This window comes from Loxodonta africana, chromosome 16, assembly GCF_030014295.1.
Source record: "Loxodonta africana isolate mLoxAfr1 chromosome 16, mLoxAfr1.hap2, whole genome shotgun sequence".
Classification (NCBI taxonomy): domain Eukaryota; kingdom Metazoa; phylum Chordata; class Mammalia; order Proboscidea; family Elephantidae; genus Loxodonta; species Loxodonta africana.
The window spans coordinates 8798837-8818687 of NC_087357.1; the positions used below are offsets into that span (position 1 = coordinate 8798837).

The following is a 19851-nucleotide window of genomic DNA, read 5'->3' on the forward strand; positions in this document are numbered from 1 at the left end:
GTCTAGGGGTGAGCCTCTGGGCTGTAACTGCTCACAGTGGGAGATGGGGGACACGCTGCCCTTGAAGGCACATGGAGCAAAATCAGGAAGGAAACCAGGGCTCTCCTCCACCCACAGGAAAGGTGAACACAGAGCCAAAATACTCCAGCTTCCCTGTCCAAACAATAGGAGCCACTGGCCACTCGCTAGTGCCCCCTGCTAGCCCTCTGGTCCTACTGAGGCTCACTGCAGACTTCCACAAAGCAGAGGGTCGGGAGTGGGGCATGGTGGAGGGGCGCAGGAGCTAGGCTCAATCTAGGGAAGGTCCTGGTGCACGTTTGCTGAGCGGCCCCCAGGATGTTGCCTCCGTGAGAGGCCCTATTTCTCCATAGCAAGAGGGCACTCCTTGTAGGAGAAAAAACGGGAGGCAACAACAATATGATTGGAAAAACCAACAGTCAGGGCACCAGAACTAAAGCCGAGGTAGAATCTGTCCTCAAAGGCTCTGTTATCACCCACCAACTCAGTAAATAATGCTTAGGTACCGCCATGAGTCAGGATTCCCTGGGCAGGGCCAACAGCTAAGCGATCGGCTAGTAACAAAAGGGTTGGAGGTTTGAGTCCACCTCGGAAAAAGACTTGAGATCTACTTCTGAAAAATGAGCGGCTGAAAAGCCTATGGCGCAGAGCTCTACTTGGGGTGCACGTGCGGTCGCCATAATTCGGAGTTGACTCCACGGCCATGGTTTATTGGTGCCCATGATTCGGCCCGTGCTTTAGATGGTGGGAACAGAAGGATGAACAGGACAGTGTTCTTCCCTGCTCATGGCCCTTACAGTCTAGAAGACAGAGACCAAAAAAATAGGAAACAAAAAAGTAATTATCTGTGATTACTGCAGAGAAGGAAACAACAGAGGACCAGTGACGGCAGATCTTTCAGATGGCTAGAGAACAAGGAGGTAATGCCTACCCAGGGGACAGCAGGACAAGAAGTGAGCAGCCATGCCCAGCACTGGGGAAAGGAATGGCCACGAAGACGCTAGCAACAGAAGCAGCTGTGGGCTCAGGGCAGCAATCACCCTCACCACACTGTCTGCCGGGCAGTGTGCCGGATGCCGGTCCCCATCGGTGTCGCTTTGAAATCAGTAAACCCCAAAGTATGAGCTGCCTCCACTCCACCAGGCAGCCAGCCTCCCAGGCCCTGTCTGGATGACTCTCGTCTGGACCAGGGAGGGAGATGTGTACCCAGAAAGTACACCAGCCCCCAGGGGACCAGTGGCTTGGCCAAGTCCCCTCCTCCAACCAAGACAGCAGGTGTTGCTTTCTGGCTACTCAGACTAAGTGGCCTTTGCTGTCAGCCAGACTATTAACCTTCTGATACTGCCCTCTCAGGCCAGCTGTCCGCTTCAGACTCAAACCCACAGCTGAACGTGTTCCCTCTGTGAAAAGAAGGTTCCCCCAGCTGAAAGCAGCATGCAGAGCAACATAAGTGCACCCCCCTCCACAGTTTACTCAGCTGGTCCCCAGGCATCACTCCATATCCAGGGGAGGGGGACCAGTACGGAACTTGGATGGGGAGGGTTGAGCAGCACCCCAGGTAGCCCAGCCGGCCGGGTAGGCATCCACCCCCCAGCGGCAGCCCTGACACACACACTGTCTCCCCACTGAGGCACCTGCTCTGGGGTGCAGCTTCCCAGGGCAGCACAATGGTGGAAGCCAGAGAGGATTCAACTTGACAGATAAAGTCGAGCCATTTTGTTAACAAGAACTCAGATTAGATTACTCTGTGATTACATGGTTCTGCGGTGTGATAAATTACTTAATAACAGGATTCCCAATGTAGTTGCTTAATGGGAATTCAATAATTATAGGTACCCAGGATTGTACCGTGAACCGAAGAAATGCTAGCACCCTCTCTCAGTTCTAATAACTCAAAACCCATCTGGGACTGCTGCAATGGTTATGGTCTGGAAAGTAAGTTTTCGATATTCACCAAGCACACTGGGAAGCTTGCTCTTTTGTACCTAAAATACCACACTGGATATTACAACAGCTCAGAAACTCATTTGAAAGGGTCTTGTTTTCCTGGTAAAATGTCTAAGTTGGAGTATTCTTAATTGTTGTTGTTAGCTGTCTTCTGGTTGGCTCCAACTCATGGATACCCCGTGTGTGCAGAGTGAAACTGTGCTCAATGGGGCTTCAACAGCCAACAGACAACAAGTGAAGGATCAAGTGATATCTGAATGGTATCTATTGTTTAGAAACCTCTCTCACTGTCTTTACCACAGCTGAGTGAGCTAGCCAAGGCACGCGTGCTTATCTCTCCTTAAGCAAAGGAAACTGAATCTCTAAGCGGGTAGGGGACTTACCCTTCCTGTGACCATCACACCCTGATGTCAAGTGAAAAAGGCGGAATGGAAACCCTATGTTTTTTCTACCGCATTTAAGAGACATGAGACTCCCGTTCCATAAATGCTTATGTCCTTAGATGTGCACTTTCCAGAATTTTCCTTAAGAGGGGATGTGATGCTGCTTCCTGTAAACTGCAGCATAAATCATAGGGGCCCTTTGAAATGGAGGAAAAATAACTCTTGTGTTGGTAGCAAGGAGTAACTAGCCATAAACTTTCTTGGCCATTTTTTAAAATTTTTTAGCAATATTACAGTCCTGGACAATAAGAAAAATGGGACAGTGGATTTAAAATATAGAATGGTCCATTAGATAGGTCTTGAACTTGTTTTTAAAACTCTAGATAATACTGCTTGACTGTTTTGTCTTTCCAAAATGTCAAAATTTGGCCAGGATTAACGGCTCTCTAAAGCAACAGGATTTCATGTTTAGAAATGGTTTACAGGTGCACTGTCATAAAACGTAAGCAGTGCAGGTATCATCATCATCGCTGATCCTTCACTGAAATCTACTGACGTTTAGTCTGCCATCCAGGCCAGACGTGGAAGGAGGCCGAGCAGAATTCTCGGGGGTCTGGCTGATGCACAGCCCCAGGCCCAGATCATCGGGGCACCAGCAGCGTAGGCAGCAAGGGCGTGAAGGCTCATCCATGCTGGAATCATCACAGAGAAAGGACTGTGGGCCCATGGTCCTGCCCAAGTGCCAAGGGGACCTGTTAGGACTCTGTAAGAGTTAGCGGGACCAGCGTTGGTCCTTGTCAAAGCCATTAAGAGAAGGGAGGATTCTAAGCAAGTTAATATCCTTCTTCAGAGAAATTTAAATGAAATGGTGTATTATTTTTAAAATCACCTTCAATACCATCATTCTGTCACAGAACAGTGGTAAAGAGCTTGGCTGGTAACCACAAGGTGGGCAGTTCGAATCTACCAGCTGCTCCTTGGAGACCCTATGGGGCAGTTCTACTCTGTCCTACAGGGGGCTGTGAGTCGGAATCGACTCGAAGGTAACAGCTTTTTTTTTTTTTTTATCACAAGTATTATCACCACTGACTTACGTTCTTCCACACAGCTATGTGTTTGCACCCTGTGGCTTCAGTGAGGTAATTACAATGTTGTGTCATTTTCACATGACAATAACTGTCTTTGATAATGACTGAATAACATTCAATAGTGTTCACTCAATAAATGCACTATTTCCAAAGTGCTAGATATTTAAGTTCCTACCAGGGTCTTTTTTTACCAGGGTCTCAGGCCAGTAAGATTTTGCAAGGAGAATATAAGCCAAGGTCATTTCATTTCACGATGGTTTCAGGTGAGATAGATTTCTCTGATCTTGTGAAAGTTAAACAGGAAAAGAGCTTCCCATGTACCTACTGGTTTCTACTTTGGCATATGTGCACTACGATGACCCTTGAACACTTATACTTTCGGTTTTCTATTTTACTTCTTTAAGCCATGTGTGAGGTCTATGGACAAACAATAGGGTTACTCACATTTCACTTCTTTTAGCAAGTACCCTATATACTTTGGCGTGACTGTGTGCATTGATAAGAATTCAGAGGTTGAAAGCAAGTGAGGCATTTTTTCAAAAGACAAAGAACTTATTTGAAATATGTGGCAGTGACATAGAGCTAAACCATATTATGGCTTAATACTAAACCATAAAATCATGTTACAAACCTAATGGGAATGACACTGAACAAACTCAGTGTCAGCTACAATTAGCCTGGTAGGATTTCACCAAAGTTTTGTTGTCACTAAATAGGATCTTTACATATGAAGGATCAAGCACTGAGTTCTTCACTTTCTTTTCTTTGCAGTGTGGAGCTAGATTTTAAGCAGCAAGAAGACAAACTCCAACCAGTTCTGAGGAAACTCCATCCTATTGAGGAAACTCAGGTTGCACCTTCGCCTTATTCTCAGGAGACTTACTCCTCCACTCCCAAGCAAAAATCCAAAACTGAATCTAAAAAGCATGGAAGATGGAAACTCTGGTTCCTTTGAAACTCCGAGTGTTTGGAGTCTAAAGGCCGTCTTTAAAACCCACCGAAGTGAAGTAAATCCTTTTCCGAGATGAATAGGATTGAGTGAACTGTGGTGCTGCCTTGGCCAGCACCATGTTCTTACCCTGCGTACCAAAAAGGTCTTTGTAACCAACAGATAATTCACAGAAGCAAGGTAGCACACCCATACCTTGCCAGCTGTTCTTTGCAGTTCGCTGGCGTAGGATGTAAAACTGGAAATGAAACTTACGTAATCAAAGACGACGAGTAAAAACTCTATTCCCCTCTCCCCAGACCTGCAAGTATCATATTATCAACCTGCAGAAGGACAGGCTGTCACTCTACACACAGCTGAAACTCACAGTTATTTTCAAGCCTTTATTTTATTTTTTAAATGAGAAGAAAAAGCAAGCCTTATGTTTGCAACGGACTTCATTTTTACGTTTAGTTTTGCAAATAAGCAGGGGGTGAGTGCGGTTTTCAGCACATCAAATTCTGGAGAAAGCACAATTTTTCATGTGGTCGGAGACCATGAATAATCTCTCAAATGTGACAATATGTATATTTGCCTTCATGTGCTGTAGCGCTAAGCCAAGTGACCACATCTCCATGTCACCGTGACACCTCAAATTCAGCATCCTCTTCATTTCCAGACCTACGACATGTTTACTGTTCATTTTCCAAACGGCCAGCAGCCAAGAGTCCCCTACCATCAGGACATGCCTTTAATCACTGCAGGTGGACAGGGTCAGAGCTATGGAACGCTAAGCTTTCTTAGATCTCATTTTTAATCTTCTGGCACCCAAAGGCCAAATGATAAATTCTGTCAAGAATTGGAAAACACACATAGAGATACACAACAGATAACCCCGTTACCAATAAATTGCGAGCGCTCTGTGCCACCGCAGGAAGCGTTTCTGTGGCTCAATCTTTGGAGACATGGTACACCACTGTAAGTTCAGCCAGACGTTTTTATATAATTCGTCACGGTGTGTAACAACTCTTGAAGACCCAGGCCTCTCAACGAGTAACAATGTGTTTAGTTTAGCTGCTACAAAAGAACATACTCAATGTCACCTACCAATAACCTACTCATAAGTTGTACTAAACGACATTCGTAGGGGAAAGCTGTGAATCAAATGTTTTTAGGTATTTTTTAAATAAACAGTGACACTTAGAATTCTCTCTTGATTACACATTGCACTGTAAATCTTAGTTCCTTTATTTTTTCACTCATTCCTTTGCACCTTTGCAAGTCTCTTTTTATAGAAATCCAAAGTCCCTGGTCTACTGATGGCTCTGTCTATCAAGTTTTTGCTTTTCATAATAGTAAGTATGACTCTTATGTTGCCTTTTTTTGTACAACTTCAATTTTGAATAGTTTGTGAACATACAAGGACACCTAGTCTTCAAGTTTCTGTCCAGCAGTTTTGTGTCTAATCCAGTGCTGACGTGTACAACTCATTGATTAGATGCCAAAAAAATTAGTGGCTCCCCTAGGTGAATGGGCCTCAATGTGCATTTTTCAGATTTGAGCTAGTTCTTGCCGTACATGTTCCTCCTGACTCAACAGCTAGTCCATTTTCGTTCTAAGTGTTTGAATTCTACCAGGACCTAGGGGTCAGCAATCAGAATTGAACTTGGAAAAAACAGAGGAGCAAATCATTGTAAGCATTCTTCAGGGGTTATTCAAACTATACTGTAGATGTACGCTTTCATAAGAAAACATCCTTGGTGGTTGCGCCATACGAGGGCGCCAATCCTTGAGTATCAGTCGACAGGACTGAGAAGTATCTTTCGTGCAAGAGTTAAGGATGAGGAAGTTGATTCCATAGGTGAAGGAAGTGCAACTGTTACAATGTAGACAAAACATTTAAAACTGTGTTTCAGGTATTTTCTACTGTTTTTAACTAAGTTAAAAAAATGTTTGCAACGATTTATCCCTCCTTATGTTTTAAGAATCCCAGTGATCTCGGTGAATTGAAAGAAGGGTGTTAGCAGCTTTCTAATTAGGATTGTACACCTTTCTACGCACGGGGACACCATACCAATAGTAAAACGAAATTATGCTCCTCTTTCAAAGTAATCAAAACCAAAATAATAATAATAATAATTTTTAAAGTCAAAAAGGAAACACTGAAAATACACGACTTTCTCTTTAAAAAGAATATTACACCTAAAAGGAAAAAAAATTTTTTTTTCAAAAGCACTCTGTATCTTAACTGCATTGTGTCACTAGCAGGTGATTCTTCTCTTAGAAAGAGTTAAGTAAAAAATGTGGATCCAAAACCAAGGTAAAACGTGCAGTGTTCCTTCATGTGTAGATGTACACCTGGCATTACATATAGAGATTAAATTATTATACTTGTCACTAAGTTCTTTATTAATTTTTAAATAAAAAAAAAATCAAAGGTAGCGTTTTGTGTCCCTTATTGCATGACCTCGATAATTCAGAGAAATAAAAGGATGTAAGAAAACAATAATAAAAGAAGACGATTTGGGCAGAAAGGAACACCACAGGGTCTTCGGGGCTGAGACCACTGCAGAAGGCTGCCCAGCTGGTATGGCTGGAACCCGGTGTGTGCTCGGCTTGCCAGGCCATGCACCCCAGGGTAGGGGTGGGGGACCACAGCCACCAGGAGGTCGGGGAGCTTGTGTAAGAAGCACAAGTCACCTGCAGGTGCATAGCAGGGTCTGCCTAACTGCAACCTCATTTTTCAAGATGTCAGAGGAGACACCTGCCTCATTGCTGCTTCCAGGGCAGATTCTCCAATGGTCCAATAGAGGCAGCTTCTCTCCAGATCATCATCAAACTGGTCCCCAGCCCCAGAGACTGGCCACCTCCTTCCTTTCTTTTACCCTTGCCTGGGTGGAAGATAGGTTCCTGAGTGGACAACAGGTCCCTACGTGTGGTGCAAATGGTTTGCGTTCAGCTAACCTAAAGCTTGTTGTTTCAAACCCACCTAGCAGTACCATGGAAGAAAGGCCTGGAGATCTGCTTCCATAAAGATTACAGCCAAGAAAACCCTATGTGGCAGTTCTACTCTGTAACACATAGGGTCACAATGAGTTGGAATCGACTGCAGTGGGTTTGGTTTTGGTTTTGGGTGGAAAACAGACCCCCTGGCACTTGTCTCTCCTGCTGAAACCAGCCCGATACTGACCCCCATTATGGGCTGAATTGTGTCTCCCAAAAAGATAACCTCAAGTCCTCATCACCAGTACTTGTTACATGACCTTGTTTGGAAAGAGTCACTGCAGATGTAATTAGTTCACCGAAGATGAGGTCACGAGGATGGGCCCTAAAGTCTTTACGATGCCATCCTTTAAGAACAGAAGAGGGACAGGCAGGGGAGAAGGCCAAGTGATGACAGAGGCAGAGCTGGAGTGATGCAGCCACAAGCCAAAAAAACGGCTGGAGCCACCAGAAGCTGGAAGAGGCAAGCAAGGATCCTCCCCAGAGCCTTCAGAGAGAGCATGGCCCTACCGACACCCTGAATTCAGATTTCTACCCTCCCAAACTGGAGACAACAAACTTCTGCTGTTCTAAGCCCCACGGTTGCAGTGCTTTCTTACATCACCCCTCAGAAACCAACGCACCCCCTTCCCCATGGGCAGGCTGGCCTGCGTAAAGAAGGTCACCACCCCTTTCTGGTCACCCCAACAGTCAGGTCCACTTGCAAGGGGGGAGCCCTGTGGCTCAGATGGGGGCTCCTGCTCCTCTCCACGTTCCTCCAGGGAAAGAAGGGATGGAGCCCAGGGTTTGTGCTCACTGGGGAGGAAGAAACAGGGCACCACCCAGAAGAGTCAGAAGAATATTCAAGTCACATTCGGTAACCACTGGGGAGCCACCTACGGGGTGCTGCCCAAGGTCCTCATTCTCTGGTAAACAGCTAGCGACAACAAGCGTCACTCTGCTGCCCAACATTGGCCATGTGGACCACGGTCTCTGGGGCAGAAGTCCCGGGGCCTCAGCACCTGCCCTCTCGATCGCGGACCCTTCTCCTGCACCCTGGGAAGGGAAAAAAGGGAGGTGGGCAAGGTGTGGGAAAACCCTGCTGTGTTAGAAAGGGCTTAGGAGGTTGGTAGAAGTTCCCTGCATTCTACCAGGTTGTCTGTCGCCATGGCGACCTGAGGTGTGGCTAGACTATATAAGCCACAAATAGTGTCAGAGTCCAGGAGCAGGCACCAGGTGCCTGAATTCAGTTACCCAAAGCAGAAGCGATTAGGATTCCCCTGCAGCACGGTTATCCTTGGCAGATCATCTCAGGGAGCCATAATTCAAATGCAGAGCCCCTGATTAAAATGAGAGGACACGCCACAAACTAGAGGAGTTCTGCTTTTTTCTTTTCATAGAAGAGAACAAGAACAAAAAAACAACAAATGGGCTGTGAACACAGGTGTCCCACGCTGTTTGCAGTGCACAGCACGTTTACCAAGGCCACTGGTGGATCGGCTCTTGGGGAGCATCTTTATCAGCAAGTGAAGCTGCAGGTGACTGCTAAGTGAGGCGTTTCACTGGCCTGTGTCACCCGAGGGTCACAGCAGCTGCCTCCCACACTGATGCATCTTCTGTCAACAAAAACCCTGTGACTGGCATGCTGGGTCTGGGCTACATATATGCCTAATTTATTTACCAGGAGTTATATGATGCAAAGATGAGAAATAGTATTCCATTTGGTGAATCAGTGTTTAACGAATCACACTATGGAGTCCCCAGGTGGTGCAAACTGTTAAGCTTGGCTCCTAACCAAAAGGTTGGAGGTTCAAGTCCACCCAGAGGTGCTTTGGAAGAAAGGCCTGGCAGTCTACTTCCAAAATATCAGGCACTGAAGCACGTGTTCTACATTGATGGAGCACAGTTCTACTCTCACATACCTGGGGTCGTCATGAGTTGGAGCTGGCTCGATAGCAGCTGTTTTGTTGTGTTTTCCTGATCATGCCACAATGCATACCATACATTTTGGTGGATGACCAGGTCATGTGTGAGTGGCACACTACCTGCTCAGTGACTCAATCCTTTATCTAAGACACCTTTGCAGGTAAGTGGGAGCATACAAGAATCACAGAGAATTTTCTAACCAGGCACTTCTAACCAGGCACTTATGTGTTTTGTTTTTTCTTCCTTGGGCAGTAAACCCTCAGCTGGGACCAACCTTAAAAAAAATATCAGGGCTACAGGGATATACGGAAGGCAGGGAAAACTGTGGGGTCAAGCTGAGAAGGAAATGACAAAGCCATCGCTGCTCACACCTGCACACGTGTGAGGCAGATCTTCTAAAAGCATGTGTTTGTAAGTAGATCTTATTACAAAACAACACAGTTAAAGATCCTCTGACACTGTCCATTTGAAACATGCATAACCTATTATTTTCTATTGCAAATGAAGATTTGAAAATAGCATCTGTTTAGAACACTCCTACTTACACTCCATCAGAATAAACATCTCAGAAGGAGCAGTCTGGTAAGGAGACATAATGTCTTTGGAAAAGATGTGGTTATGGCTTGGTAAAAAGGCCCTATTCACTGGGATACCACTTCTATTATACTGTTTGCCAAATGAAGAAGCCTGTCAGGTTCTTGTAAATCACCCTGGCTCCAAGAATCTCCAGTTTTCAACCATGGCACCTTCCCGCCAACGATGCTGTTGGCCCTGGAACACAAGCCTCCATCAGAAACCTACCCCACAGCCAGTGTTCAGAGAGGAAACACGAAAACTCCCTCAGAACCAGTGAGCGGAGGGGCTTCAGTGACCACAAGAATAAGTGGGGAAGCCCTGCCCTGTGCCTGCTTCTGTGAATCTTCCTAGGGTGCCTTGTCTGAGAGGAGGCTCAGACTTCCATTTTAGCAAATTAGTAATTTCTAGGCTTCTGGTGTGTATCCAGGCCATGGGGGAAAATCTTTAAAAGTCCTTCCCACTCGATTACGTTTTTAAAGGCCCCATTAGCAGAGTATAAATCCAATCATTTAAAAGCAGCAGCAGCAGCAGCAGCAGCAGCAGCAGCAAGTAGCATAGGAGAAGGAAGGACGTGTTACCCATCTGTCCGCTTCCAGCCCAGCACTGACTCACATGTTGCCAGTTCCAGTCCACACACCACAGGCCAGTGGGGCACCTGCCCACAAGACAGGAGCACACAGCCCCACATAACCACCTGTGCACAAACATACATGATGACGAAGAATACCTCCTAACGCTGAGAGTCTGGAAAGACTCTCAAGCAGGAAAAGAAAAACAAAAATCTGAAATCGCTCTTAACACAAGCCTAAGTATCTCACTCAGTTGTTCTACAGCGTCAGGCTACAGGAGAAGAGCAAGATGACCTTTTAATACTGCGGCAAAGTCAGCACAAGGCTCCCGTCGGACACCTGTTTCAGGCATCCATGTGACCTACAATTCTATAATTGCCAAAAGGACTTTTATTTCTTAAAAAAAAAAAAAAAAGTCTAATACTTAGGATCACGGTGGATTTTTATCCTATGCATGAGATGCACTCAGGGAGCCCATTTTAAATATAATGTTGCGAAGTATAAAGTGAACTAAAATAATATACAACCAACTGCATAATGGAATCTTTATAAAATACCGTAGGTACAAATAAAAGGGAAGCCGATACTTAGCAGTATATCACAATGTATCTAATTACAGGTGATGGTCCCCAGTTCTCCATCCCATACATCAATAGACAAGTGGAAACTGTCTGGCCACATCAGCGGGCCCAATTAATTAATATCTTCTAATGGAGAGAAAAATTTTTTTTTTTTTTAATGGAGAGAGGGGTCACAATTCCAGTATTACTATTAACAGTATCATGGAATAAATTAAGTGAAGCCTATTTATGCAAAAGTGTTTTTTTCCAACCACTTTCACTTTTTTCTAAATCCATTTTCAGTGATTACTTAGAACTTTTAAGATGATTCATAGTTATGCCATTTCCACTACATTTATGCAAAAGTGAGTTGGACATAAAGACTGAAATCGCTATGGCATGAAAGACTGCTATGGCATAACCAAATCTGTAAACTGTTTTCTGCTCTTTTTCCTACAATCTAAAAGGTCCACGGATTAAGTTTTTCATCTACCTTGTCAGGGATACTTTTTTCCCCTGATCCTCCTCTCATCTACATTCTCAGAGCAACAACAGTGACATTAAAAATTTAATGCATAAATCTACATCCAGTGCGCATCATGAGAGCAAGGTGAAGCACACCAAAAAGGGTGCATTTCAATCTGACTACCTTGCTGGCACCACGAAGGCAACCCACAGTTGGTGGGTGACTGAAAGAGCCTTCTAAACAGCTCCCATTTTAAATGGTGAATACCCTTGCGGACGTCATCTTGATGTGTCATTGCTCGTTAAATAATTAAAGCTTACTCAGAATATTTATTTTTTTGAGGTTCCTCCCATGATAGCCTAGTTGGTTTTACAAAAGAAATTCAAAGGAATTTTTAAGTCCTTTTAGAGACTGGAGATGTTGGAATTGGTAGGAGGCAGCTTAAGACCTAAATCTCCATCCTGCTTCTAGAAACTTCTCTTCGAGATGAAGGTTAGGGCTCTGGGGAGCAGATACTTTGCTCTCCTTCCTCCATGCCTGCCTGTCTGGGACCCCTGCCTGCTGACTAGAATGAACAAGGCCACAGCTGGGCAAACCCACTGTGGGTCTTCACTGGCATTCCCCCTTCTCAGTACATGCCAGGCAGGACTTCTGCAAAGTCAACCATGTGGGCACACACCAGTCCCCTTAAGCCAGGCACTCCTAATCCCTTCAGGAAATGGGCTTCCAGCTCTTGCTCTGGCCCCTCCACCTCCAGAAGCTTCTAGAAATGGTGCCCATGGAAATAACTGACAATGGGAAGGTGCTCATTTCCCAGATAGCTGCCTCCCTAACTAGAATAAAGGCCGAAAGCAGGTGTAGGTCGAGTCGTCTACTGCCATTGGCATCACGTGTCTCAGAAGAGACAAGAGAAGGACCATGAGCATCACATCTGGGCTCCAAACAAGCATTGCTTCACCCCTTGTGGGTCTTGGACAATTTCTCGCCTCTCTGTGGAGCATTTCCTGACACTGCTTCACCAGCTGTGGGTCTTGGACAATTTCTTGCCTCTCTGTGGAGCACTTCCTGACACTGCTTCACCAGTTGTGGGTCTTGGACAATTTCTCGCCTCTCTGTGGAGCATTTCCCAACATTGCTTCACCAGCTGTGGGTCTTAGACAATTTCTTGCCTCTCTGTGGAGCATTTCGTGACATTGCTTCACCAGCTGTGGGTCTTGGACAATTTCTTGCCTCTCTGTGGAGCATTTCCCGACATTGCTTCACCAGCTGTGGGTCTTAGACAATTTCTTGCCTCTCTGTGGAGCATTTCGTGACATTCCTTCACCAGCTGTGGGTCTTGGACAATTTCTTGCCTCTCTGTGGAGCATTTCCCGACATTGCTTCACCAGCTGTGGGTCTTAGACAATTTCTTGCCTCTCTGTGGAGCATTTCGTGACATTCCTTCACCAGCTGTGGGTCTTCGACAATTTCTTGCCTCTCTGTGGAGCATTTTCTGACATTGCTTCACCAGCTGTGGGTCTTGGACAATTTCTTGCCTCTCTGTGGAGCATTTCCCGACATTGCTTCACCAGCTGTGGGTCTTAGACAATTTCTTGCCTCTCTGTGGAGCATTTCGTGACATTGCTTCACCAGCTGTGGGTCTTGGACAATTTCTTGCCTCTCTGTGGAGCATTTCCCGACATTGCTTCACCAGCTGTGGGTCTTGGACAATTTCTTGCCTCTCTGTGGAGCATTTCCCGACATTGCTTCACCAGCTGTGGGTCTTAGACAATTTTTTGGCTCTCTGTGGAGCACTTCCTGACATTGCTTCACCAGCTGTGGGTCTTGGACAATTTCTTGCCTTTCTGTGGAGCATTTCCTGAAGCACAGATGCGCAAAGAAGGGGACAATTAAATGAGACTCCTCCCATTGGTACATGCTGCCCAGCACACAATTAAGTGCTGAATGTAGAGCTGTTGTGGGATTAGCAGGACTATTGTTAGGATGCCTGAGACATAACAGAATTCCCGGGAGGCTTCATCAGCACCCTTCCACCCTCCATCTTCTGAGTGAAATATGAGCACATCTTACAATTGCTCCACATCCCAAGGTGCTCATCCAAAACTCCTGTGGGCCCTCGTCCTCGCCCTCCTTCCCCTAGTTTAACCGCGGGCTGGCTGCCTATGAGGCAGGCAAAGACATCCTGAGATTCAAACCCCACTTTCCCCTAATTACAGATAGGACCTGTCTCATTGGTTTTCCTGCCTCCTCTTCTGCCATCTCCCCCAGGTGCCCACCGTGCAGACCACTTCCAGAACTGTCCATCACTCGCTCCTTAAACCCCCATGAGTCCTACCACTTCACCCCCAACCCCAGTAACCACTGGCCCATCCCAGGAAGGTGTTAGGGCAATACAAAACTTGGTACAACTTCAAGCCACATGCCATTCATTCTCTTTTGCTGCTCTTTTCTGGTTCACCCACAGCATGACCCCCAGGAGCCAGGAATGCCAAACTTCAGGGGTGCGGCTAGAGCTCCCCAAGTCCTGCTCCGTGGGGCTCACAGTCTCCAGCCACCTTGAGCATATAAACGTGTTTCTGGATTATAGAAAAGAAGAGCTGTGATGAATAGGAAGAGGTAGGCGAGTTTATGTTTATAGAATAAATGGAAAAGTCAACTGCAAATAAAGCAAATTTACAAGGAAATACTTTATTTCCTAATTGATATAGGTATGGCCATATCTAAATGAGATCTACTTTAAAAAGGAAAATCTAAATACAGCATGTACTGAAACTGAGACATCAACTAGACTATTTTGCTGGATAGAAACATAGCAAAAGTAGAGTTCGTTCTGCTGCTTTGCTATCTGTCTGTGAGTTAACAAACATAACGTCCTTTATTGTGATCCCTGCCACAGAAACCAAAACAAGCCCAGTACTATGTTCACGCATTGTTTTCAGAAGGAGATGTGTTTCAACTTATTTGTCCCACCTTCTAAATATGCAGAAAGAACTAAAGTCACACACCGAGACGACCAATTTGCCTAGTCTGACTACCTGTGAACACTCTAAATAGCTTCTTTGTTCATTGATCAAGGAAGTTATTTTTTTGGAAATGTCATCACCTGAGGTTAGTTAAATGGCAACACACACAAGAAATCAAAGAAATTAAATGGGACCTATGTGTGGATCTTTGGCTTAAGAAACCAAACCTAAGAATAACAGGGGGAGGGAGGTAAACTCCAGAAAATACTCCAATACATAAAATGGGAAACGCTGCCACAGTATTGCTAAAATGTTCTTTAGAGAAAGTTAATGGTTACTTTTCTGTACCTAAATACTCTGTGTAAGAGAAAAACCTACAGTATGTTAGAGTCAACCATAAAATAGCTAGGTGGGAGTATCTCAATTACTTTTTAAGGTCTTTCTTCATAAAATTTTATGAATGGCATCTTAAATGTAAATATGTAGAAAGACACTAGCAGAAAGACTTAGAAAAATGGATACATGGCATTTGCTGAACGTAACGAGACAAACAGAAGCAACTTTTCTGTCTCCAAAATGTCAGCTGGCTTACCCTCACAAGCTGACACTTAGTTCTACGATCACCGGAAACTGGTGCACTGTAGATACCTAGACTGTACGTAGATGCGTCTCCACTGCTTGTTATATTTTAGTAAAGCAAACAAACAAAAACAAAGCTTATTTTTATAAGAGGCAGTTAGAAAAGGACCAGATGGATTTTAGGGCTTGAGATTAAATGGCATTCATGGGAAAGACAGATTCTCTCCTCCAGGATTAACAATGTGAGTGTAGGTCACCGGGCACTTACGATCAGCTCGGAATCCCGCCCCATGGAAATCACAGTTCGGTTCACTGTTCGGAGAAGTTTCTCCATGATCAGCTGCACGTGCCGCTGCGTAGGCCCCTGAAGGAGGACAAGCCCATGAGAACTGAGCCCAAAGACCACCATTAGAATGCAAGCCCCGGTGCTGTCACTGAATCCATTTACCCTGGAAAGAGTAAATCAATTACAACCCTTAACCAGATGAAAAATGGGCCTTGTCAGAGGCAAAAAGGCCTTCGCGGAGAAAACTCAAGGCATTTTATTAATTATAGCCCATTAATGATAATTTGTTCTATAATTATAGCAATTTAATTTCAGCAAACCTTAAAAATACAAGCAGATCTGGTTTTGGAACAACAGAATGTTTATGACCGCTGATTAGCTCACGGATCAGTTTTCTGAAGACAGCTTGGTCTTTGGAAATGGAAGTTTGGCAGATCACAGCCATGTCACGGATAAAACAATCACACAGAATAGAAGGTTTAAATATCATTTTAGAAAGCTATCTAAAATTCACAGGACCATGGAGTTTTCTTTCAGTTAAGATTTACTCTTTTATTTTGTGTGTGATAAGATGGTTGATTTTTCTTTATATATTCTGCATATACGGCCTTCCCTACACGGACAGGGCAGGCATGGTTTCCTCCGTGAAGACTGGCCTCCTTGTTGTTGCTGAGTGTCGTCAAGTCGGTTCCCACTCATAGCAACCCCATGTGACAGAGTAGAACTGCCCCCAGAGAGTTTTCTAGGCTGTAATCTTTATGGAAGCAGATTGCCAGGTCTTTCCTGTGAAAAAGTTTGCCTGGCAGGGGGGTGGGGGGGTACCTGGGGAGGAGGGTAGAGGGCCACACTTCTCATCAATCTTGGAAACACCCCTGACTTCTTTTTAAACCTAGGTGAGTGTTTTAACGTTAATAAAAATAAGAATTGAAAGGAAGAATCCAGGTAATTAGCCTCCTTCTTTTTACTGTCAACTTTTAATATTAAAGTCTTTGTCTGAATTTAAGGATTAAAACCTAGGTCTTGAGAGCTGTTTAGCTGAGAAGACATGGGAAACCAACCTTTAAAAAAATATATTCTCAATGCAGAAGAATAAACATCATAATATAATAATCAGGCCTTTTCCATAAATAAAAATAATTTAAGAATGAAACTGTCCAGAGAAGAAGAGAGAGGCTAAACCTTGAACTTAAGGCAGATCCTTTCCAAATGAATACAATATGGCTTTGCACCATGAGGCTGTGGTTGGCACCAATGACAGGCCCAGGCATCCGGGACAGTCCTGACAGCAGGCTGAGCTGCAGGGCCATCACTCACCACGTCCTTCCGGTACAGCACCTCCAGGATGTTGCTCAGCAGCTGGCAGCAGGCCTCCAGGTCTTCCTGCCTCTCCAGGTGGTACTTGAGCTGATCCGTCATCATGGGGAGCAGAATCTCCCGGCAGTCTGCAGAGGACACAGGGCTGCCAGTAAGCAGGATGCCCAAAAGACAACTCAGGGTGGTGAGAAGCGGTTTGCCTCTTGCAAATACCCCACATTTACATTCTGTGGGCCATAATACTGGTATCTAGTTGACCAAGAGGAAGTTAATCCTTAGTGTCATGCAAATAGTTTACATACAAACATGCACATGTGTATGTATATCTGTGTGTGTGTCTCCACAGACATACACACTAATAGTTCACAAATACACATACATAAACACATAGGCACACAGTGTGCACAAACACAACCATGCATGTTTAGGTTTTAACTAACTATACACAACTGCGTTTTTGTTGTTGGGTGCCATCAAGTTGATTCCAACTCATAGCAACCCTATAGGACAGAGCAGAACTGCCCCACAGGGTTTCCAAAAGTGTAATCTTTATAGAAGCAGACTGCCATATCTTTCTCCCGTGGTGCAGCTAGTCAGTTTGAACTGCCAACCTTTCGGTTAGCAGTTGGCTGCTTTACCACTGTTCCAACGGTGAATTGCAATTTTTCTAAGAAATGCTTCTCATAACAAAAATTATTTGAATCGCAGCTTTTCTCATCTATTCCAAGGAGGACCAAAGCAGAGCTCCTTCCCCAAGACCATATGCCGTGGTTTTCAAAAGGTTTTTTAGCTTGGCTGACCAGCTCTGTAACCTTCTAAATTCCCGGCTTTGTCTTTGTCTGCTCAGGGAGAACTGTCTGCTAGGCCCACACCTGAGCTCTCAGGTTCTGCAGCGAGGTGGTCTGAGTTCACACTCAGGTGCCTCACTTACCAACAATCTCCCCTTGGGCAACTCACTCCATCTCTCTGTGCCTCAGTTTCCTCATCTTCAACATGGGCAGGGTAATACTACCTATTCACAGGTATGAGGCTCAGAGTCATCCTACTTGGTTAAGCATGAGGTAACATTCCTGGCACAGGTAAGATGCCCAGTATTATGGTTAATTTTATTTATCAGTCCAACTAGGTTTTGGTTCCCAGTCATTTGGCAAAACATTAGTTCCTGCCATAGTTACATGTGATTAAATTATTTGGCTTCAGGTAGAACAGATTGCCTTCCATAATGCAATCTAATGTAATCACTTTCCATAATGCAATCTAATGTAATCAATCATTCAGATGAGGTCAGACCAATCTAGGGTGGATCCTAAACCTAATCACTTCTGAATTATAAGAAGAACGGAATACACGCAGAGAGACAACGGGATCACACAATGTGAGGATCATCTATACCAAGGAACACCTGAGGCTATGGACAAGGAAGCACAGCTGAGACCCTGATTAGGACGTTTGCCCTGCAGAATTGTGAAAAAATAAATTTCTGTTCTCTAAAGCCACCCACTTAGGGTCTTTGTGTCATAGGAGCCTCAGGTAACTAAGGCACTCATGAAGTGTACTTGTTATGATGACCCAGAGACAGATAAAGAGCCAGGGCCTCTCCTTGACCTCCCAGGCCCCCAGCCTGATACACTGGCACGTGGGCTGGGGCATCTACATGGAGGTAAGTCAGAGGAGGTTTCCTCAGGAGGCAGTACCTTAGCCTGCAGGAGGAGTAGGAGTCTGCCCTGTGGGAGGGCAATGGAACAAAGTAAGAGGCAAGAGAGGATGGCACGTTTAGAGAGCCACATACATGGCTCAGAATGACTCCAACATAAGGTTGGGGAGAAGAGGGGCAGAATAAAAGGCCAGGTGGGCAATTCAATTCCAACTTGAGGTAGAAGGCAGTGGGGAGGGCAGTGGGGAGACTGAAAACATGCTGATTTTTGGGTGGAGAGATATGAGCAGGACAGAAGGCTGTTGTTGTTGTTAGGTACCACCAAGCTGGTTCCGACTCATAGCAACCCTGTGCACAACAGAACAAAACACTGCCTGGTCCTGAGCCATCCTCACAATTGTTGCTATGCTTGAGCCCAATGTTGCAGCCACTACGTCAATCCATCTCTTTGAGGGTCTTCCTCTTAGTTGCTGACCCTCTGTGTTACCAAGCATGATGTCCTTCTCCAGGGACTGATCCCTCCTGATAATATGTCCAAAGTATATGAGACGTAGTCTTGCCATCCATGCTTCTAAGGAACATTGTGGCTGCACTTCTTCCAAGACAGACTTGTTTGTTCTTTTGGCAGTCCATGGTATATTCAATATTCTTCACAAACACCACAATTCGAAGGTGTCAGCTCTTCTTTGGTCTTCCTTATTCATTGTCCAGCTTTCCCATGCATATAAGGCAAAAAAACATCATGGCTTGAGGCAGGCTCACCTTAGTCCTCAAGGTGACATCTTTGGTCTTCAACACTTTAAAGAGGTCTTTTGCAGCAGATTTGCCCAATGCAATGCATCTTGATTTCTTACTGCTGCTGCCATAGGTGTTGATTGTGGATCCAAGTAAAATGAAATTCTTGACAACTTCTATCTTTTCTCCTTTTATCATGATGTTGTTTATTGGTCTAGTTTTGAGGGGTTTTGTTTTCTTTATGTTGAGGTGCAATCCATACTGAAGGCTGTGGTCTTTGATCTTCATCAGTAAGTGCCTCAAGTCCTCTTCACTTTCAGCAAGCAAGGTTGTGTCATCTGCATAACACAGGCTGTTAATGAGTCTTCCTCCAATCCTGATGCCCCGTTCTTCTTCGTATAGACCAGCTTCTTGGATTATTTGCTCAGCATACAGATTGAATAGGTATGGTGAAAGAATACAACCCTGACGCACACCTTTCCTGACTTTAAACCATGTGGTATCCCCTTGTTCTGTTCCAACGGCTGCCTCTTGATCCAGGTACAGATTCCTCATGAGCACAAGTAAGTGTTCTGGAATTCCCATTCTCTGCAATGTTATCCATAATTTGTTACGATCCACACAGTTGAATGCCTTAGCATAGTCAATAAAACACAGGTAAACATCCTTCTGGTATTTTCTGCTTTCAGCCAGGATCTATCTGACATCAGCAATGATATCCCTGATTCCATGTCCTCTCCTAAATCTGGCTTGAATTTCTAGCAGTTCTCTGTAGATATACTGCTGTAGCTGCTTTTGAATGATCTTCAGCAAAATTTTTATTGCATTCGATATTAATGATATTGTTCTATAATTTCCACATTTGGTTGGATCACCT

At 44.8% G+C, this 19851-nt stretch overlaps 2 protein-coding genes across 4 annotated transcripts in view; one reads left to right on the forward strand and one right to left on the reverse strand.

Annotated features, from left to right (window-relative positions):
- The window catches only part of INSYN2A (inhibitory synaptic factor 2A), a 51752-nt gene extending 44890 nt beyond the window's left edge, over positions 1 to 6862 (forward strand). The window contains exon 3 of the mRNA XM_003419713.4: positions 4208 to 6862. Coding sequence (XP_003419761.2) covers positions 4208 to 4391 — 184 coding nt within the window. The 3' untranslated portion in view covers positions 4392 to 6862. The remainder of the gene's footprint in view (positions 1 to 4207) is intronic.
- DOCK1 (dedicator of cytokinesis 1) overlaps positions 1 to 19851 on the reverse strand; it is a 542476-nt gene that overhangs the window by 330502 nt on the left and 192123 nt on the right. For all 3 annotated transcript variants that reach the window (XM_064269186.1, XM_064269185.1, XM_064269187.1), the window contains exons 26-27: positions 16586 to 16713; positions 15254 to 15349 (exon numbers count right to left, since the gene is read on the reverse strand). In XM_064269186.1, the coding sequence (XP_064125256.1) occupies positions 15254 to 15349; positions 16586 to 16713 (224 nt within the window). The remainder of the gene's footprint in view (positions 1 to 15253; positions 15350 to 16585; positions 16714 to 19851) is intronic.